The sequence below is a fragment of the Sorex fumeus genome, unplaced genomic scaffold, assembly GCF_029834395.1.
Source record: "Sorex fumeus unplaced genomic scaffold, SorFum_2.1 ptg000044l, whole genome shotgun sequence".
Taxonomy (NCBI): domain Eukaryota; kingdom Metazoa; phylum Chordata; class Mammalia; order Eulipotyphla; family Soricidae; genus Sorex; species Sorex fumeus.
The window spans coordinates 60,273,180-60,294,512 of record NW_026606101.1 but is presented as its reverse complement, the minus strand read 5'-3'; the positions used below and the strand labels follow the sequence as shown (position 1 = coordinate 60,294,512).

The 21,333-nt window shown below is 39.8% G+C and overlaps 1 protein-coding gene and 1 non-coding gene across 2 annotated transcripts in view; one reads left to right on the top strand and one right to left on the bottom strand.

Moving 5' to 3' along the window:
• ATP13A4 (ATPase 13A4) overlaps positions 1–21,333 on the top strand; it is a 158,174-nt gene that overhangs the window by 132,629 nt on the left and 4,212 nt on the right. Inside the window, exons 25-29 of the mRNA XM_056121961.1 lie at positions 817–889; positions 10,936–11,107; positions 12,230–12,423; positions 13,805–13,893; positions 17,958–18,038. Coding sequence (XP_055977936.1) covers positions 817–889; positions 10,936–11,107; positions 12,230–12,423; positions 13,805–13,893; positions 17,958–18,038 — 609 coding nt within the window. The remainder of the gene's footprint in view (positions 1–816; positions 890–10,935; positions 11,108–12,229; positions 12,424–13,804; positions 13,894–17,957; positions 18,039–21,333) is intronic.
• Positions 6,445–6,551, bottom strand: LOC130030822 (U6 spliceosomal RNA). Its single transcript, XR_008793502.1, has one exon. It is a non-coding gene; the product is annotated as a U6 spliceosomal RNA (small nuclear RNA).

Here is a 21,333-nt window from a genome sequence, read left to right as displayed (position 1 = left end):
TTCTCTCTTAATGGGACACAGCTAACAATATTCATTTCATCTCTGTTCTCTTTGCTAGTTGTTAGTAAATAAGTTGGATCTAGCACAATTATACAGCAAACTCCTGATAGCAACACATGACGAATGTGGGGTGATCTGACCCAAATTTCACAGTGTTATTAATAAGCAACTTGTAAATAACAACAAGTTAACAAGCAACTTGTTAACGGGTGTTATGGTTTGCAATAAGGGCACTAAGTGGCAATCATGTTCCGTCCATAGTCTACTTTCAACCCACATCTCCCATCCTGAGCGAGCCATCCAAGCATCATTTAGCAACCTTATTTTGGAACTCTAATAACCCACAATTAAAATAGAGTTAAACATGGATCATCATTCTGCCTATCTCTTTCCACCTAGAGATAGTGGACAGAGAAGCAAGTAAGCCCAAATCAGTAGACCTTCTAATTTCCGCCCCCCCCCCCAACTTTAAAGTTGCTTGCCAGTAACACTGTGAAATTTGGGTCAGATCACCCCACATTTGTCATGTGTTGTTATTAGAAGTTTGCTGTATAATTGTGTTAGATCCAACTTATTTACTAACAAGTAGCAAAGAGAACAGAGATGAAATGAATATCGTGAGCTGTGTTTTAATAAGGAGGGATGCTGGCTAGGGGAGGTCACAGACTTGTCTGTTAGTTGTACCTCCAACATGAATATACTTCTGGCCATACCTTTTCCTTGGAATATATTACAGTGAAAAGATGAATGCAGCTCAGAACTGGCTTCATTCCTAAAGCCATGACTTTCTTGAGTTGTTTTGTTTTTTATTTTCAGGAGACAAACAGCCTTTCAAATTACCAGTTTCTGTTCCAGGATCTGGCTATCACAACTCTTATTGGTGTGACAAGTAAGTTATGATTATGATCATCATTATAATTATTTAGTGCATGGAGGGAGAGTGAGTCACTCTGATGATATTGGGCCAGGTGGTGTGGATTACTATTTGGGAGATTGAGGTAAACTGCAAAAGGTTTAAAAATTGGCTCTTCAAAAGTTTTTGCACACACACATATATCAGCATAAGCCTACTATAAACTTTATAGAATACAAAGAACATGTAGTAATCACTTTTTAAAATAACAACACTATGTAGTACTGCTTCCTGCAAACTTCTCTTAGCTCATTGATTCTCAGAAGCCTTCACTGAATCTTTACAAATTCATGAAACCTTTGGTTGCAATTGATGATGGAATTAGTTCCGGCAGACATGCTAGTTGACATTTTTCTTTACCTGAATGAGCAAAACAATAAAGATGTATGCTGTAATTTCAGTCATTTGCCAGTAATATGGACAACTTATTTATTGAACTGGATAATAGTTCTTGAATGCTAGAAGATTATTTCCTTAGTCAGGGATTGTGCCAGATATAATGGTTAAAGATGTGACATACACTCAATTGGACATACTTTCCATTATTAACTTCAAAAACAGAGCATATTAAAACATAACAGGGAAATTTGAACATAATCTATCTTAAAATTCATTATCTTTGCTTCCAATATATTTATTTAATTGGTTGCTTATATACTTGCTTTGAGAGAATGACTACGTTCTACAGCTGGCTTGCAAATATTTTAGCAATCAGCCCTTGTGAACCAGTATGAGTTGAGGGCGCCAGCCACCGCTGGTTGGAAGGGCCATGTTATTACACATTCAAGTAGGTGTTAGTTGGACTGGTGAGAGAGAGTACAGGGGTTAAGGTACTTGCCTTGCATGCAGCTGATCTTGGTTTGATCCTCAGAGCACTACCAGGAGTGATCCTTGAGCACAGAGGTAGGAGTAAGCCCTGAGCACAGTCAGAGGTAACCAAAAATCCCTTCCTACCTCCCCTCTGCATGCACGAGGTGCCATTCTTAGGCCTCATCTTCAGACCTATTTCATGGCTTTGCTTGCACTCTGTTTTCCTCGTTTCTCCTCTTACTCTAATCTGAACAGCTATCACACCAGCTTGTTTAAAATTACTGTTTTTGGAGGAGGGACTCAAGAGGAACAACACTACATTCCAGCTGCCACCTTCGTGATGACTCTTGTCAAGCCTACTGTCCCTTCCTTGACGTTAGCAGTAATGACCACTTCTCTCTTCTTGAATCAAGCCACTTCAAACCCAGGGTCAAACCACTTCCTTGTCATTGAATTTCTCAATTGCACTTGGTGTCCCTCAAAAGATTTCTTCCTCTGGCTTTTCTGAACCTACAGTCTCTGGGATTATCTATTTGTCATTTGAATGATTTCAGCTTTACCATCTTATTCTTTGTTCTTGTTGCTGTCCCCTAAATTTTAGAGTGTTGGAAGGTTTGTGCTTGGTTTCTCTTGTGGGTTTTTCCCCCCTTCATTTGTATCCTCTCCTTAAGTGATTTCAACTAGTCTAATGACTTTATAGTTTGCATGCTGATGAATTCCATAATGAATATGTACTCCATCCAGCCTGAATGTCTATCCTAAACTCTGAATTCGCAGGTATTCTTCATCTAAGCTTGAATATTTAACAAAATTCAAACGAAGCATGCCAAGAGAAAACTTCATTCTACTTGATCAAATATTTGATGCAAGTATTTACTAAGTGCTTTAGGAGTTTGTACTACTATTCTGCTATGTAGTTGGAATAATTTGGTGAACAAAATACACAAAATTCCCTATTTTCATGTAGTTAACAACATGAAAATAGGGAGTTTTGCTGGATCCCTATTACTTGCTCACGTCATTATTAGTTCAACCTTTACATCTAATTCTGAAACATAACCTGCTTCCTTTAGTTTCCGTTTCTAGGGGACCCACTCTCAGAAAGCAGTAACAGCTCTCATGTGGAGTACTGCAGTCCATCTTGCTTCAATTCCTGCTGTCTTCTCTGAATCCTCTTTACCTTTCACACAGCTTAGAGAGAGTTGTTTTCATTTATTTCGTTTATTTTTATTTTTGAGGCATCCTTGGCGATGTGTAGGGGTTATTCTGGATTTTGTGCTCAGGTGTCAGTCCAGTGGTGATTGGAGAACTAAGCATCAAACCCAGGAATCCTGCTTGCAAAGCAAGAGCTCAGCCCCTTGAGCTATCCCCCTGGGTCAGAGGATTTTTTTTTTTTATAAATCTGTATTTTATTGTCATCCTCTTGCTCAAAATGTTCCAGTGGCTTTTAATGTTTTTCTTAATCCAACGTGATTCCGTTCCTACTGTTTCTTCAACTTCACCTCTAACCCACACTGTCTCTCACTTTTGGCATAATTATAAATAAGATTGTGTTTCTTTAATTTCTTCTCCTTTATTGTTACCATCTTTGTCTATTTTGTTTCTTGTTGTCTAATTGCTTTGGCTTTTCTTTCAATACTAAATTGAAACTAAAGTGGTAATAGTGGATGAAATTGTCCATCCGTATTGTTCTTGATTTAAACAAAAGTTTTCTATTTTTTTACCATTGAGGATATTAATTGTGGTTTTAGTTCATATGGCCTTTTTTTCTGGATATTTTTTTTCTATTCCCATTTTACTCAAAGATTTCATTATATGTAGATGCTGAATTTTGTTAAATGCTTCCTTGGCATTTACTAATATTACCATACAATTTTTAATTAAGAATTAAGAAGAATTAAGAAGGCCCTCCCGTTGATCGTCGATTTGCTCGAGCGGGCCCAGTAACGTCTCCATTGGAGACTTTGTTGTTACTGTGTCTGGCATATCGAATACTCTCGGCAGCTTGCCGGGCTCTCCGAGAGGGGCGGAGGAATCGAACTCGGGTCGGCCATGTTGGCTGCTTGTAAGGCGAACGCCCTACCCGCTGTGCTATCGCTCCAGCCCCATACAATTTTTATTACCCTAATTTGTGAGTTAATGTATTATAATGATTTACTTGTATATGCCGAACCAGACTTGTGTACCAGGAATAAATCTTTATTAGGTAGGGTGAATATAACTACTACTACCAATTTGTAACTATATGACAATAATAACTATAACTTGATAATATAGGTATAGCTTTGATATATTGTTGAATTCGATTTGTTGAACTTATAAAAGTATATAGTCATTAGAAATATTAGTTTACTTTGTAAATAAATTGAATTTATTTCTTGTGTATGGTGGTCATATCTGATCTTACTGGCAAGATAATATTGGCTTCATAAAATACATGGAATTATTATTTCTTCTTTAATTTTTTGAAGCATCCGAGGAGAATAAACTAAAATACATCTTCAGAAATTTAGTAAAATTCACTGGAAAAGTCATCTGTTCCAGGAATTTTATTTCTGGGAAGTTTTTAATTAAGTGTTTTAATTTCCATACTCATTGGTTCTTGGTTTTCCATTTTTTTGGTTTGCAAGCTCATATTCATTTTAAAATTTAATAATTTCTTTTAGGTTATCAAATTTGTTGTACATAATAGCACCTTATAATCTTTTGCATTTTTGTGACATCACTGGAAACTTTTCCTCTTTCATTTTTGATTCTATTTATTAGAGTTTTCTATTTCTACATATATAGCTAAGGGTTTTTATTATATTTTCTAAATTTAGTTTTTAACCTTTTGGTATTATTTTTATTTGTATTGCATTTATTTATATTCTGTTGTAAATTCTAAACTATAAGGGAACAACTATAATATTAAATCACTATAAGATAAAATTGCTTACTTCTCATTTTATACATTTTTTGAATACCTGTATTTTTTTATTGACTATACTAACTTTAATTTCTATGAAATACAAGGAATCATTCTAGAGAACAAATTTCTTCTCAGCAAAGTTAAGAAAGTGTAAGGCCACTAAATTCCATTATATTTTGCAAGCCTTTGGAAGATGTGTGCTAACATTTCTGTTAAGAAAATTTATTTCTTAGTTGTCATATGTGATCTTTTTTCCCCCTGTCTTTGCTGCTTTTTTTTTTCACTTTTTTATTGAATAACTGAGAGACCCTTACAAAACTGTTCATAATTAGATTTCAGTTATACAGTGAATACCTGTATTCTAACTTCTCTATTAGTGTTGTTTTTCAAGTATATCATGGATTCTAATAACTTGTGTTTTTATTTTGTGCTTTTTTATGTTTTTCATTTTCTCTAGATATTTTTTATTTTTGATTTTACTTTCTTTTTTGACCCAATGGTTGCTGAGAGGATCAAATTTTGCTGATATTATTTTTATATGCATGAGGTTTTGTGTGGGTTTTTTTTTGTGGTTGATTTATAATTTTCTGGAGCAATAGCACAGCAGGTAGGGCGTTTGCCTTGCATGCGGCTGACAGGGCCAACCCGAGTTCGATTCCTTCGCCCCTCTAGGAGAGCTGGCAAGCTACCAAGAGTATCTCGCCTGCAGGGCAAAGCCTGGCAAGCTATCTGTGATGTATTTGATATGCCAAACACAGTAACAAATCTCACAGTGTTACTGGGCCCGCTCAAGCAAATCGATGAACAACGGGAGAACAGTGACAGTAACAGTGATGATATAAAAAACTACTTGGTATTATTTCATTTTTCATAAACTCATTGAGATTTTGTGTCCCAGTATCTATCCTTGTAAAAATTTAAAGGTGCATTAGTGAAAAAGGCGAAAGCTTTATACGATTTGAAGAGAAACCAGAGTATATTAAGGGTTGGAACCATAGCACAGCGGGTTGGGCGTTTGTCTTGAATGTGGCCCGCCCGGATTCAATTCCTCCATCCCTCTCGGAGAGCCCAGCAAGCTACTGAGAGTATCCCACCCGCATGCCAGAGCCTGGCAAGCTCCCCGTGGCATATTCGATATGCCAAAAACAGTAACAAGTCTCACAATGGAGACGTTACTGGTGCCCGCTTGAGCAAATCAATGAACAGCAGGAGGACAGTGCTACAGTGCATTAGTCAAAAAGTGGGTTGGTCTGGGAGACAAATGTTCTATTGTCATCAATACATTAATTCAATCTGTTCTAGTTTATCATTAAAGTTTAAGTATATATTTATTTATTTTTAATTAAAACACCATGATTTACAAAGTTGTTCATAATAGAATTGTTTCAGGCATACAGTGTTATAACACTAATTCCTGCTCAAGGTCCCTGCCATCCAAGGGGGCAAGCATATAACAAGTTTATTTGATGTTTCTTGCTCCAATAAAACTTAAATAAATGGCAAATAGAATTATTAGAGGATAAATCAACAAAAGTCAATTTGTAATGATTAATTGCTGTATGATTTTAACCTACGGAAATACGGAAATCCAAATCATTTAATACAATATAGTAGCTGTCTATTATCATTTACATAACCAAGTTGTCAACTCTTGCCTTTAAAACAGATTGCATTACATTTTATTTTGTACTTGAACCTTATTGCAGCAATCATCATATATATCCTGTCATAAATGAGGTTTTCTTTTTTTTTCCTCTCTGGACAGGCATATACAAATTTACTTCATATTGTTTGGTCCAAAAACCTTTTTAAAAATATGGAACACTTCATGAATTTATATATCTTCCTTGTTCAGGGAACATGCTAATCTTCTCTTTATCTATACAATTTTAGCATATATGTTGCCCAAATGAGCACTATCATTAAAGATTTTTATTTCTTTTTTATTCAGTTTCGTTGCTGTGGTCATAATTTTATGTGGGATATTATTATAATAATTTTAACATCACCCTGATTGTTGTATTAATAATTGCTTAGTATGTCCTTCTGCTCTTCAACTGATACATATAAATTATAATCTTCATAATGTATTTAAAAAGGGCAACTACCTTTTTCAAAAAGTAAACCCTTGCTAGTAGGACTGTTTTGCAATCAGTTGTTTTGAGTCTATATTGTCTTGGAAGCTAAGATGTGTTGCTTGTGGCAGGAAACAGTTGAATTTTTGTTGAGAAAGGTTCCCCCAAGCTGTGTTCAGGAAGTCTTAAGGTCACTCCTGATGGTATTCAACCAACCACACTAGAAGCTTCAACCCTCAGGCTCTGCTGAGCCACCATGTCCTCTCTAGCATGGCTTGGAAGCTTTCCAGACCCCATCTGGCGATGGTTCCTTGAGAAGCATCCAGGACTCTCCACCTAGTGGTGCTAGGATTGGGGGTGGGGTGCCAGGAATAGAAAGCAGATTCTTGTGCATGCAAAGCATGTACCACTAACCTCTGAGTATCTTCTGGCTCTGAATTTGAGCTTTGAACTATCCTACCATTCTATACCATATACCTGGTGAGTTCAGGACATTAAAATTAAAGATGCTGGGACATGTTAGATAGTACAAGGGTATGAGGAGCACACGCCTTGTGTATACGGAACCCTGTCTTCGATCTCTGGCACCACATGATCACAAGCACTGTTAATTGGAGCTCTAGAGGCCTCAAAATATAGCCCAATATGGCCTTGGTGGCCACCAGCACCCCAAACCCAAGTAGCACCACATCACCAGGCCTAACATCAAGCCTTCTGTCCGAATTGGCCAGATATTACTGGAAGTGACCCTTGGTCCCTCTGAGCTCTGCTTGCAAGTCCCTCTCCTGATTGAAGGTGATTATTAAAATGTTAAATATTTGTTGCCATTATATTGATGTCAGTTGTTTTCTTTCTCTTTCTTTTTTTTTTCCTTTTTTGGGTCAATCTTTGGGGATCCTCAGGGGTTACTCCTGGCTCTGCGCTCAGGCATCATTCCTGGCAGTGCTCATATGGGATGCTGGGAATTGAACTCAGGTCAGCGGCATGGAAGGCAAATGCCCTTCTCACTGTCATGCCCTTGCCCCTCATTTCAGTTGTTCTCTTGACTTGTCAGTGTTTTTCTGTTTTTCTTCTAATTTTTAGCTTCCACTTTCACATCATCTTTCCAACTATGATTGAAATTCTTTGCCAGTTTGCTTTTCTTACCTAGAGTTTGTTTAAAGCTTGTCTGGAAATTTAAACGTGAAATTCTGTATTTGGTGCAGATCACTATTGTATTTGTCTCAGTGGAAACCATATTCATCCTATATTTTATTAACTGTGCTCACCCTAGAACTTCTGCTTTTTTTCATCACGGTCACGGAAGTCACGGTCCTCCCATTGTTTATCGATTTGCTCGAGTGGGCCCAGTAATGTCTCCATCATGAGACTTGTTGTTACTGTGTTTGGCATATTGAATACGTCACGGGTAGCTTGCCAGGCTCTGCCATGCAGGCGAGATACTCTCGGTAGCTTGCCGGGCTCTCCGAGAGGGGTAGAGGAATCGAACTCGGGTCGGCCATGTTAGCCACTTGTAAGGCAAATGCCCTACTGCTGTGCTATCGCTCCAGCTTTTTTTTTCATATTTTTGCCTAAACTACTCACCCCTGGGATCCTCATGCCATTGAGGTTTTCTTATTCTTTACATGTTAGTAGAAATATCACCACTGAAGAATTGGTATTTGAATAGTGGCCAAGCCACTGATTGCCTATTATACAACTCTGCCCTTTTTTCATGATCTGAAAAAATGATATTTGTTTACATTTTCTTTGCTTTTGCTTGTCTACCCTCCTCCAAGTGTTCCTTTATCAGAAAAGCACTTATTTGATCATGGCTGAATTCCAAATGCTTCTAATAAAGCTTTACATATCAAAGAGCATACAAAATATTTGCTAAGTCAATGGGTGAAAGAACACCGTTGACTAGGCCTTCTTTTTTTCGAATTTCTCCTTCACCTCAAGCCAAATCTATTTCAGTGTAACTTAAATTGCTCCATTTTTCTATTTGATGTGATACAGATCAGCGTGGTTTTTCTTCCTGGAGTCACAATTTGAAAGCAGCTTTCATTTTTCTGTGACTGCTGTCTTCCTTATAGGAATATTCAGGGACTGGGGAGATAGTACAGCTGGTAGGGTGCTTACCTTGCTTGAAGCTGATCTGGGTTTGATCCCTGGCATCCCATATCATAGTTCCTGGGGCTCCACCAGGAATGATCCAGGAGCACCACTGGGTGTGCTCCCAAATCAAACAAAACAAACAAATAAACAAGAACATCCAGGTTTTAGATTTGTTTTTCTTTAGATAAATAACTTAATTTTTCCACTTTCAGAGTTGCTTAATTTCCATATATTGATGGTGAAAAGCATATGAAAAGTATTAGAAGGCATAACAAATTTAAAGATCCGTCTTTTATTCTATGTCCCAAAGCTAACCAATTAAAGTCTTTAAATATATTTCTTTACATATATATGTGTGTATATATGTATATATATTAATGCAGAGTGCACAACAATATTGAGAACAATTCACAGTACCAGGGGATTTACCTGGATTTTTCCACATCCAATGTAAGTACCATAACCCTGTACTGTCTCTCAGGATGCAAGAACTTAGTTTTTTAAATGTAACAACCTTGTATTCGCCCCCTGCCCTTCCTTGTGTTTGATGTTGTGGCTGTCGTGGTGTTGGTGGTGGCTGAAGTGGCCAGGGTGGCCCACACACTTGGCTGCCATGCTCTCCAGGGTGGGAAGCCCGCTGCATGCTCAATGTACTCCTTCACTTGTGGTGCTGTACCTGTGCTCGCTGGGGTGTACAGTCTTAGTTGGACACACAAATTACCTTCTCTGGGATTGCTCCAGCGCTCCACACATACTCACCATGGTTTACCCTTTGGGGCTATGGGTTTGGACTGTGCCTGGCTGTGTTCAAGGCTTACTCCTGGCTCTGTGTGCTCAGGGATCACTCCAGGTGGTTTTTCAGGGGACCATGTGAAGTGCTGGAGGCTGAACCCGAGTTAGGCTGCCTGCAAGGCAAATGCCTTAACATACTTTCTCTCCTTCCCCATGCTTTTCTTTTGCTCAGTGCACTGACAAGAGGAGTTTTAAATTCTTGACCCAGGTCCTGGAGAAATAGTAAAGAAGCTTGGGGTACCTACCTTGAAAAGCTATTATTACAAGTTAAAATCTCCAGTGGTACCTTGGTGTTTATGCCTGGCAGGTCTCTGCTGGGATCAATGGCACCACAACAGATTTCTGGCCGTACTGGAGCCAGTTGTGTGTACAAGCATCACGATGAAAGGGGGGAATGGATGACTCTTAGAAAGCACCACACACAACTTAGAAGATACGTGAACAAAGGCCAGAGAGAGAGAGTGCATGGTAAGGCACTCGCTTTGCATGTGGCTGAACCCTGCACTGCATATCCCCACGAGCACAGAGTCAGGAGTGATCTCCAGCGTAAGGTGATGTCCAGACTACATCCCACAGACACCGGGGCTGTATAATGCTCAGGCTCTCCTCCAGGACTCTGCACTTGAAAGGCCAGCACCCCTGACCACCCCAGAACTGTCTCCCTGGCCCTACGCTGCATTTTTTTGTTTGTTTGTTTGTTTCAACATGTTTTTGCTTGCTATAATCATCTTAGGTTCTCAGAGTCCTGACAGGCTTGTTTTTGACAGCTTCTGCTTATCTTTCAAGGCTGCTGTGGTGCTAGGGTTTCCTTGGTCTGCCATTTTGCCAACATCAGTCTTAGCTCTGTCATGAAATATCTTAAAGCACTGTCTCTAAATGACTGCACGCTTTCCCCCAGGATGGATGCATGATACTTTCTTCTAAATGTACAGTGATGAACATTTTTCTCCCTCTGATTATTTAGCGGAGGATGAATTTCTAGAAGTGGAATAACTGTTAAAAGTTATGAGCGTTTTTCTCTATATTTATTGTCAACTTGCTACGTAGAAGGTTTGTGTCAACTTCCATTCCGACAAACAGTGCATGAGGGTTTGCATTTTATCATTCTCTCCCCTGTAACTTAATAGTCTGCCTATTTCATCGGCAAAAGAAACTGTGGCTGTTTTACAGCTGACCTTGAAGAATTCCTCATATTACTTGAGATGAATCCATTTATCACTTTATCCCTCCACTGTATTTTCCTCCAAAGCAGGACCCGAGCAGTGATGCTATGCATCTGATGAACAAGACAGCATGCTTCTGTTCTCATCATCACTAACTCTGAATTTATATTGTAGTGAATCTGAACGGTGCCTACCCCAAGCTGGTGCCATTCAGACCGACAGGACGGCTCATCTCCCCACCTCTGCTGCTCTCCGTGATTCTCAATATTCTCCTCAGCTTGGCCATGCACATCGCAGGCTTCATTCTGGTTCAGAAGCAGCCCTGGTATTCTGCAGAAAGGCACAGGTAGGGCCGTCAACCTGATTCCTGCTTTTCTCATCCTAATTTCTGGTGGATATAATCTGGAATGCAAAAGAGTTTCATTCTGCCGAAGTCTTCATTCTGACTTCCTTACGTTGTGTGGGCATCATTTCCAATGACCATGTCTTCTCTGCAACTCAGAGTGACAGCATTATCTATGGACACTTGTCTTGCTGCTCTTGTATGATAATGAATGATAGCACAGCGGTAGGGCATTTGCCTTGCACGCAGCCAGCCCGGCCAAGCCAGGTTTGATTCCTCCTCCCCTCTTGAAGAGCCTGGCAAGCTACCGAGAGTATCTCACCCACATGTCAAAGCCTGGCAAGCAACCCGTGATGTATTCAATATGCCAAACACAGTAACGGCAAGTCTCAAAATGGAGATGTTACTGGGCCCGCTCAAGCAAATAGATGAACAACAGGAGGACAGTGACAGTTACAGATCTATGATCATCATTTTCTTTTTACCTAGAGTGACCATACATTATAGACTGCCTGGCCAGCCTCAATGTAAGCTTGCTACTCCCATGTAATTATTAAAAGTTTCCTCTCACATTTAAATTTGGTGCTAAAGAATGAACAACTCTATGGTCACCCTGCTTTAAAAAGCGGTCTTGGGACTGGAGCAGTATACAGCAGGTAGGGTTGTTTGCCTCACATGTGACTGACCCAGGTTCAACCCCCAGCATCCCATATGGTCCCCCAAGCACAGCCTGGAGTAATTCCTGAGCGCAGAGCCAGGGGTAACCTCTGAGCATTGCTGGGTCTGGCCCAAAAAGCTAAAAGAAATTTAAAAAGTAAAAAAAATCACAGTGGTTTGTTTTAAGAACACACGATTCTTCAGGAGAGAACAATTCACCTCTCATACACTTTGCACACTGATAGTGCCGGTTTATGGAATAAATATTTAGTTCATTTCTCCCCCCTTATCTATCCCAAAGATCTATAGGTCTAATAGTGCTGGTGTATTTTTCATGATTTTTTTCAGCACATTCTTTCCCCCAATACAACCAGTTTTCTTCAGCTGGGGGCATGAAGTTTTGTTGATTCAAGTGCTTCATACTAGCTTGTCATCTCATCTCACTAGTGTATTTGGTTGCATTTTCAGTGCCTGCACAGTTCCCAACGAAACCTCCTTCAAATTAACTATTGCTCCAACCACTCCAGAAAAAATTGGAACCAATGGTATTGTCACAAGTTTTGAGAACACTACTATATGGTTCTTGGGAACCATCAACTGTATCACTGTGGCCCTTATCTTCTCCAAAGGAAAACCATTTCGGCAGCCCACCTATACAAACTGTGAGTAGAATTGTATTAGATCTGAAGCATGAAGTCATCCAAGGAGAGAGCAAACTTGCCTGGGTCCATCAAGGTCTAGTTGTTTCATTGCTTCTTCCAGGGCTTTCCATGGCTCTGGAAAGCAGATTATGCAACTAATTTTTTTCCCTTAAATTGTTATTAGTGAAACACCATGAGCTACAGTTGTAGACTTAGAAATTTTTGTGCTTGGTTTTCACTTATACAATGATCGAATACCCATCCCTCCACGAGCGCCCATTCTCCACCACCACTGATCCCAGTATTCCTCCCACCCCCCATTCCCCCCATCCCACCCTACCTCTGTGGCAGGGCATTCCCTTTTGTTCTCTCTCTCCTTTTGAGTGTTGTGGTTTGCAAAAGAGACATTGAGTGGCAATCATGTTCGGTCTATAGTCTACTCTCATCACACATCTCATTTTTGAACCGTTGCTTCCTTTCTTCAACCTGCATTAGATACTAGGGCTTCATTCATCACCTCTTCCTTTCACACACAAAACAATTGGTTTCTAGGTGTTTTTTCTTGTGGTTACTGTCAACTGAGAAGACTCATTTTTCTGCTTTGAGGAGGAGGAGAGTCACGGCACTCACCTGAAATGTGTCTTCTTGCCAGGAAGACAATAGCTAGAATGTCATTGTATGATCGGGGGTCTGGCAGTGGATCTATCTTGGAGGAACTTGGATATAAGATGCTTGCAGAGGTCATGATGTGGTGGGGGTGTGTATGAAGAGAAATGGAATCTATATTTGTATATTATGATGAAACGATTGAAAAGATTTAGAAGCAAAAGTTGAAAGCTTAATATCACTCATAAAAATGTATTCAAAGAAAATTGTTTTGCCCTTCTTTCTGGGATGAGCCAGCAGTTGAGTGCTGGCCCGCATGATTGCAATTTAAACATTTGTTTATTTACAGCCCTTCTTGTTTTTTTCTGGTAAAGGAGCAGAAAAAGATTATTTGTATTTAAGAGACTCATATTCTTAGATTCCTTCAAGGCACTTATTGAAAATATATTTCGGTAGTGTTATCCTCTATTTATATATGCCTATCACTATTACAATTTATGTTTATCACTAGTACAAGTTACATATGTTTATCACTATTATAATTTATGTTTATCACAAATATAATTAATTGCAATTTATCACATGCATTGAAAAATTGCCACTTTACAAGACACGCATCGAAACTGTAGTGTTGTAACCCATTGCTCAGAAATGAATGATTTCCACCTTTTGTGATGTATATGGAAATAGAAATCAAGTTCATCAAATCAGTGCTAATCTAAAACATGACTATTAACGGATGTGTCGATCTATACTTTGATTTCTCAAAATAGTGTCTTGTTTTTCATCTCCACAGATATATTTGTCCTTGTTCTGGTCGTACAGCTGGGAGTGTGTTTATTCATTCTATTTGCTGATATTCCGGAATTATATAAGAGTTTGGATGTAAGTTTTATCTCTGGAATATGATAATGATGATGATGATGATGATGATGGTGGTGGTGGTGGTGGTTGGTGATGATGATGATGGTGGTGGTGATGATGATGATGGTGATGATGATGATGGTGGTGGGATGACAATGCTGCTGACAACTTGCAGTTACATAATTCTCTGTCTTCAAAAACAGGTCACAGTTACAATTAACATAGGTTTTTGATACTGTTTATTCTTTTGGGATGATAACGTTTAAAAATAATGTTATATTTTAAATGTAATTTTATTTAAGATGATCAAAAATAAGATCCTATTCTTAATTCTTAGTTTTTCAACAGCACTAAACATTTTTTTGAGATTCCTGTAGAATCTATAAACTTTATCTAGTTATTTGATTTATTTTGGGGCCACACCTGGTGAGGCTCAGGGGTTACTTCTGACTCTGCACTCAGGACCTATGGAATGCCAGGATCAAACCCAGATTGGCCTTGTGGAGGGCAAGCTCCCTATCCTTCGTGAGAGAATTTCCCTCTAAAGTCTTCTGTAGCTGCTTAAACAGTTTTGCCTATAACACTTTCTTGATTAATTTTCAAACATAAATTTCTAGTTTAAAAAATCTTTAAGGGCTTGCTTTTTTTTGCATTGTTCACATATGACTTCTTCAACACTTGCTTTTAAAGGTCCCCATAAATTCTTAGATTTTGTAATTTGGAGGGAACTTTGAAACTCTATATTAGAAACACATTTCTAATATAAAAGTAATACAATATTACTTACAATATAAAAGTGATACTTTTGAACTAAAATTATTATTATTGTGATAGCACAGCAGGTAGGGCGTTTGCCTTGTATGCAGCCAACATGGCCGACCCAAGTTCGATTCCTCCGCCCCTCTCAGAGAGCCTGGCAAGCTACCGAGAGTATCTCGCCTGCACGGCAGAGCCTGGCAAGCTACCCGTGATGTATTCGATATGCCAAACATAGTAACAACAAAGTCTCCAATGGAGACGTTACTGGGCCCGCTCAAGCAAATCAATGAACAACGGGAGGACAGTGACAGTGACAGTGACAGTTCATTAGACCAGTAAATAGTATAGAGAAAAAATGGCAGAAGGAACTGAGGTTTGTTTTTATTTTTGGACCATACCTATTGGTAATCAGGGCTTACTCCTGGCTCTGCTCTCAGGAATCACTCCTGGTGGGCTCAGAGGATCATGTGAGGTGTGACAGATCAAATCCAGTTCAGTCACATGCAAGGCAAAAGCACTGCCTGCAGTACTATTTCTCAGGCCCTATTGTTTATAATTTACTGCATTGTATATGTGACTGGCTTGCCATCTCGAAGTTGAGTTTTATTCGCATCAGTACTCAGTACTCTCCCTTGCTCATTATTCTGAAGAATACATGGCTTCCACACTTCTAATGCCTTGCGTAGTGAATGGCTTGCAATGGCAGAAAATGACTGATGAGTGTCTAGAAGTCTCTGAAACGTGGACCAATCCTTGAAGTGCAAAGTATATTTCAAGCCAGCAATAGCTTCACACTCCTTTAAATGACATCAGCTAGGGTCCGTGTTGTTTACATTTTTATAATTTTTTATGTTTATCAGAGTAACTGCTACTATGCTTATCAATCTTCATGACTTAGATCGCATACTCAGAGAGATAAATTGCACTGGACTTCTGAGTTAAAACTTCTTGATCTTGTGAACTTATTGGTTTGGCCACATTCTAATGAAGGTGCTTATGGAGAGTCTGGGTCTTCTCTTACTACAAAATTGGAAACAGAAAAGTTTCAGAGGAAAACTCTGCTTAGTCATTGCCAACATACTGGCAAAGGTCTCTATAAAGAATTATTACCCACCTTAAAAATTGTTATTTTTATTATTATTCCACAAAATTATGGGTTTATTTAAGAAAATGTGAATATGCCGGCCAGTAAAGTGATAAGCTTGCTCATTATATCCTTCTATTCTTTAAAATTCATGCATTATAAAAGTGCAGTGACTGATTTATGAAGTTTATTATATTTTAAATGGAATCGTGCTGTTTTGTAACCTAGTTACTGTTCACTTTTAAAAATTACATAATTTAAGGAAAATTGGCTGCAATGGCACAGTTTGAAGTTCTCTCTCCCACCCTTGCTCTGCAGCTGCCTACCAGCTTCTCTCTCTGGAGGCAACAAGTAACATTTATTTATTTGAAATAGTTTCCAATATATTTTATACACATGTACACAAATACACACCTGTATATTCTTGTCCCACAGCTTAAAAAATTTATTTTAACATTTTTTACTGAATTACCATGAGATACACTGTTACAAAGTTTCTCACAATTGGGTTTCAGTCATAGGATGCTCTGATACCCATCCTTCACCAGTGTACATTTATCACCCACCAATGTCCCTAGTTTCCTTCTTCCATCCCCCCATTCCTTACCCCTGCCCCAGTCTGCCTCTGTGACAGGCATTTTTCTTTCTCTCTGTCTCTCTATCTCTGTGCCTGTGTCTGTCTCTGTCTCTCTGTCTTTCTTTCTGTCTGTCTGTCTGTCTGTCTGTCTCTCTCTCCTTCTGGGCACTATGGTTCGCAGTATAGGTAATAACAGATCATCATATATGTCCCTTTACCTACCTATGCAAATGGGATCAACATTTGTACCTGTTACACTTGTTCAGATCTTCTGAGGTGGATAGATGTCAAGATGATATAAGATGTGTTGTAGACGGGCAGGAGACCTGAAAAGTGAGGAGCTGGGAAAGGCATCATACTCTGATGATTCTCTGACTCCTGTGAAGGGGAAAGGGTGGGAAATAGATGAGATGAGTAGGGCAGTTTGTGGGCTTAGGGAGAGAGAGATTCTAAGTACAGCAGTTGGGGCAGCTTCTAGGCATCCCTTCTGCTGCAGGAAACCCGAATGAATATTTTCATGATGGCCACCACCATACACATGGGCTTAAACCTCATTTTCCATTTTGTGAAATCCCTTGATAATCAATAAAGCCTCCTCCTGATTTTTATACAAATATTGTATTTTGTTATGAACGTATATAAGCACACATATGAAATATATGTCTAATAATTACCATGTAATTTCCTATAGATAAACATTGAACTTTTTATTTTTCTAGACAAAATGACTTGATATATACATCATGTTAGCCAGCCGCAAGTATATCAGACATCACGGTCCTCCCATTATTCATCGGTTTGCTCAAGCGGGCCCAGTATCAGACATATTTCTAGAAATAGATTTGAACTTTTGGTGGCAGTGACCTCCATAAGAATTGTCCCAGTTTTTGCTCCCACTGGTAGATAAAGAAAAATAGAGGTAGCACTGTGTGCAATGAGAGCACATGACTTTATTTTCACTCATTCATTGAGCAAAAGGTTCCAGAGGCTCCATTTGTTCAATGTAATATTATTTCTATCTACCATGTATCTGAGGTGGGGTTGAAAAGATACAAAGAAAGTGGGGAAAGAAGTAATGGTGGTTCTGTGTTAGCTCCTCTGCTTTTGGTGGATATCCTGCGATGTCACAACCTTTGCAGTTGTACACATAGTTCTCAGGGGAAATCCAGACCCAGGGTCCACGGTAAGCCTTAAGGGTCAGAAAGAAGACAGATGACAAGACCATTACCCTCCTAGTCACCTGAAAGTAAAACCCCACTCCCACCTTCTCTCACAACAGCAAAACCAAGAAAGGAAACACAAATATTTTGTTATTTTTATTGCAAACTCACCAAATTTGTTTGAGAAAATTCTGAAATTACAAATCAAAAAGGAAGATAAATCCTCAAACAGTAATTAGTTTCTTAGTCACTGAGTGTAATCCTTCCACACTCTTCTATGTTGATTACATGAGTGAAATATAAACTATAAAATACACACTGAGAACCCATAAACATATAAGTATCTTTAGACTGTGGGAAGTCTGAAGATTTACTGAATATATGACACCCCCAGCATATGACATATAAGACATAAGAGGCACTGTGAACATATAAGAAAGACACTTTCTTCAGATACATGTGTTCAACACTGTTTTTCCTTTTTTTTTTTTCTTGTCTCCACCAGCTGCTCTGCACTCCTGTCCTGTGGAAAATCTACATTGTCATTATGCTCAGCTCCAATTTTATTGTGTCCCTCATAGTGGAGGTAAGTGTCTTTGGGCTGATGATAACTCTACCCTCCGTCTTGTGTGTGTGTGTGTGTGTGTGTGTGTGTGTGTGTGTGTGTGTGTGTCTTTGGAGTCTGAAAAAGGAAAAGCATTAGCCTACAAAACTCAATAACTCTAAATAATCCCATAGACTCCCCCCTTGGCAACATGGGAATTGGTGTTTTTCTTTGATCATTTTCAAAGCAAGTGTTCTTTGTCCATCTCCAAGTATGACTGGGAGATAGAATGATGACCTAACATTTCCCAAAAGACACTCAACTCAATGTACTTTTTGGGACCAAGTTACATTTCACATACTTTTTTAAACTGTAAGGTTTAGTGGGTTTCAGTCTATTTAGTGAGCAACTGCTGGGCTGGAGTGATAGCAGAGCGGGAAGGGCATTTGTCTTGCATGCAGCCAACCCGGCCAACCCAGGTTTGATTCCTCTGCCCCTCTCCGAGAACCTGGCAAGGTACCGAGACTATCTCGCCCGCACGGCAAAGCCTGGCAAGCTCCCCGTGACATATTCGATTTGTCAAACACAGTAACAACAAGTCTCACAATGGAGATGTTACTGGGCTCGCTCGAGCAAATGGATGAATAACGGGAGGACAGTGCTACAGTGCCACTGAGCAACTGCCAACACTGTACTCCAGCAATCACTTCACAGCCCCTCTTTCCTCCTTTAACTCATTATTAATCTGCTGTCTCTAAGAATTTGCCTATTCTGGACATTTCATATAAAGATAATCATAACATGTGGCCTTTTGTCTGATTTCTTTCCCTTAACAACTTGCAGCATTTGTACTTGACCACTGGGAAATGAGAGCCCTAATGAGCTTCTCATCCCCTCTACTTCTCAGCCCGCTTGCTCCATTCCTTCCGTTGCCCTCCCGCTCATTCCCTACTGTAAGTGCTGTTAGACAGGACTCACTCTGGGTAGGGGCACTCTAGGAAGGCAGAGTTCCTCAGGGGAAGCAGGCGTCAGGATCCCATCTGCCCCTATTCCTGCTCCTGGTTACAAAGTTAGGCTGTTCCCTTGAAGGGGGTTTCAGGGTTGACTGAGAGCACCTGTACTTGACTTCCTTGTAGGATTTTGTAGATGGCAGCTCAACCAATCTTCTTTCCTGCACAGAGAAAAAATCCTGAAGAGGGGATGGCAGGATAAGACAAAGAAGGTCACTAGGGCTTCTCTCTCTCTCTCTCTCTCTCTCTCTCTCTCTCTGTCCTGGTGGATAGGGTTTCTCAAACATAAGTAGGGCACTGGGGCCCCAGGAGGGCTTGTCAAAATGCCAGCTGCTCAGCCCCTGCCCTGGGGTTTCTGATTCAGTATGTCTGCAGTAGGTATACAGTTAACTTGTCAGGTTTTGCTTCTGACAAGTTGCCAGGTGATTCTGATGCTGCTGGTCCAGGGCCCATACTGAGAAGCTCTATGCTAAACCATATGGTCTCCAAAGCTACCAATTAGAACAAGAGCATCGCTGTAGGGGTCTTTATTCTAGGGTGCAGAATATGCCCTTCCGGGGATAAACTTATTTATTTATTTATTTATTTTAATTGAATCACCATGAGATACAGTTACAAAGCTTTCATGTTTGAATTTTGGTCATACAATGATCAAACACTCATCCCTTCACCAGTGCACATTTTCCACCACTAAAGTCCCCGGTATCCCACCCCCCATCCCATCCCATCCCATCCCATCCCATCCCATCCCATCCCATTCCATCCCATCCCATTCCATCCCATCCCATCCCATCCCTTCCCCTGCCTGTGTGGCAGACAATTTCCACAATACTCTCTACTTTGATTACATTCAATATTTTGACACCAGTCCCACCATTATTATTTGTAATTTTTCTTCCACTATTCAAACCTACCAAAAAGACAATTCTAGACAATTTATTTTGATTGCTTGTTATGAATAGCATAAGATGTCATGCAGCCACAAGACCGGCCATGTGCTCCTGGAATTCCAAATTTTAGATAATTAGGGTCTGGAGAGATCTCTGCATCAAGCTCCTTGGTTCTGAGATTCTTTTGTGTGTCTCTGGATCATGGGTGTTACGGAGCTTAAATAGTAGCTGGGGGAAGTTCATGGGCGTCATCTCAGACTTATGTATATATCTTTACCTTGCCTGTAATGACACTAATTCTCTCTACTAGAATATTCCACCTCCCCCCACCCCCACATTTCCACTTACTGAAATGCTATTCCCTCTTAAATGGCCTACATGTGTCACTTGGCTCTAGATGAATCTATCCTGATGTCTGCATTGGTGGGCACAAAGCTCAATTGATAGTGGCCTAAGCCGCAGATCCATTGATGAATTCAAGTTAGTGCTAAGATTGGAGGGAAGTGGCCTCAGGGTGAGTTCAGTGGCTCAGTGGCATCACTGGGATCCCTATTCTCTGATCTCTTTGTCCCACCATCCATCAGTGTTAGCTGTCCCTGTTTGCACTTACGCTTAGGGTGTACAGATGGATTCCACCAACAGTACATCATGTTTTCAGTGCAGGAAAAGAAAGAAAGAAACGGAGACGCGCTAGCAAGTTTTCCCCGCTTTGAAGTATGAACACTTCAGAAAACAATGAAAAGTAGTGCAGCCCGCCTGTAGGTGCTCCTTATGCCACAATTATTAGAATGGTGTCTCTGTGTCATTTGTCAACCCTCAGAGAAGGATTCTGAGATGGTGCCTCTGTGCCTTAATGTTAGGTGGGTTGGTTGAGGCCATTCATGATTTTTTTTTCCTCTCCTTGGGTGACAGGGAAGAGTTGGGAGGAATGATTCTAGAATCATTTAACAGAAAGTTATGCCATAATCCCAAGCTTGAGGCTAGTCAGTTGTCAATATATTTGCCCGGAAGAACAGTCTATGACTGTTCTTCCGGGCAAATATTTGTGGTCAGCCTGGATTTCATCTTGGTCCTGCCCCTTCTTGCCATCCAACTGAGCAAGTTAAGTCTTTGTCTCTGTTTCCTCGTCTGTGAACTGGTAATAATAAAGGGCTCCGTATCTCACTGAGTGATTGTTAGCAGGAAGTGTGAGCAATGAAAAGTACATAGTAAATGTTCAATAAATACAAGTTTTTGGTAACTTTTTAAAATTAATTTTGTACTGACTATTGAGATATCCAGCTAACAAGTTGTTCATGACTGAGCTTCTCCTATTTTTGCACCATTTCTGGGACTCATTCAGGCCATCATTTATTCTTCCCCTTTCCTGTGAGTGTTTCTTTCAGGAGTGCTCGTCTGAGGTAGACGATGAGGAGGATGAGATACTGAGCTCATAAT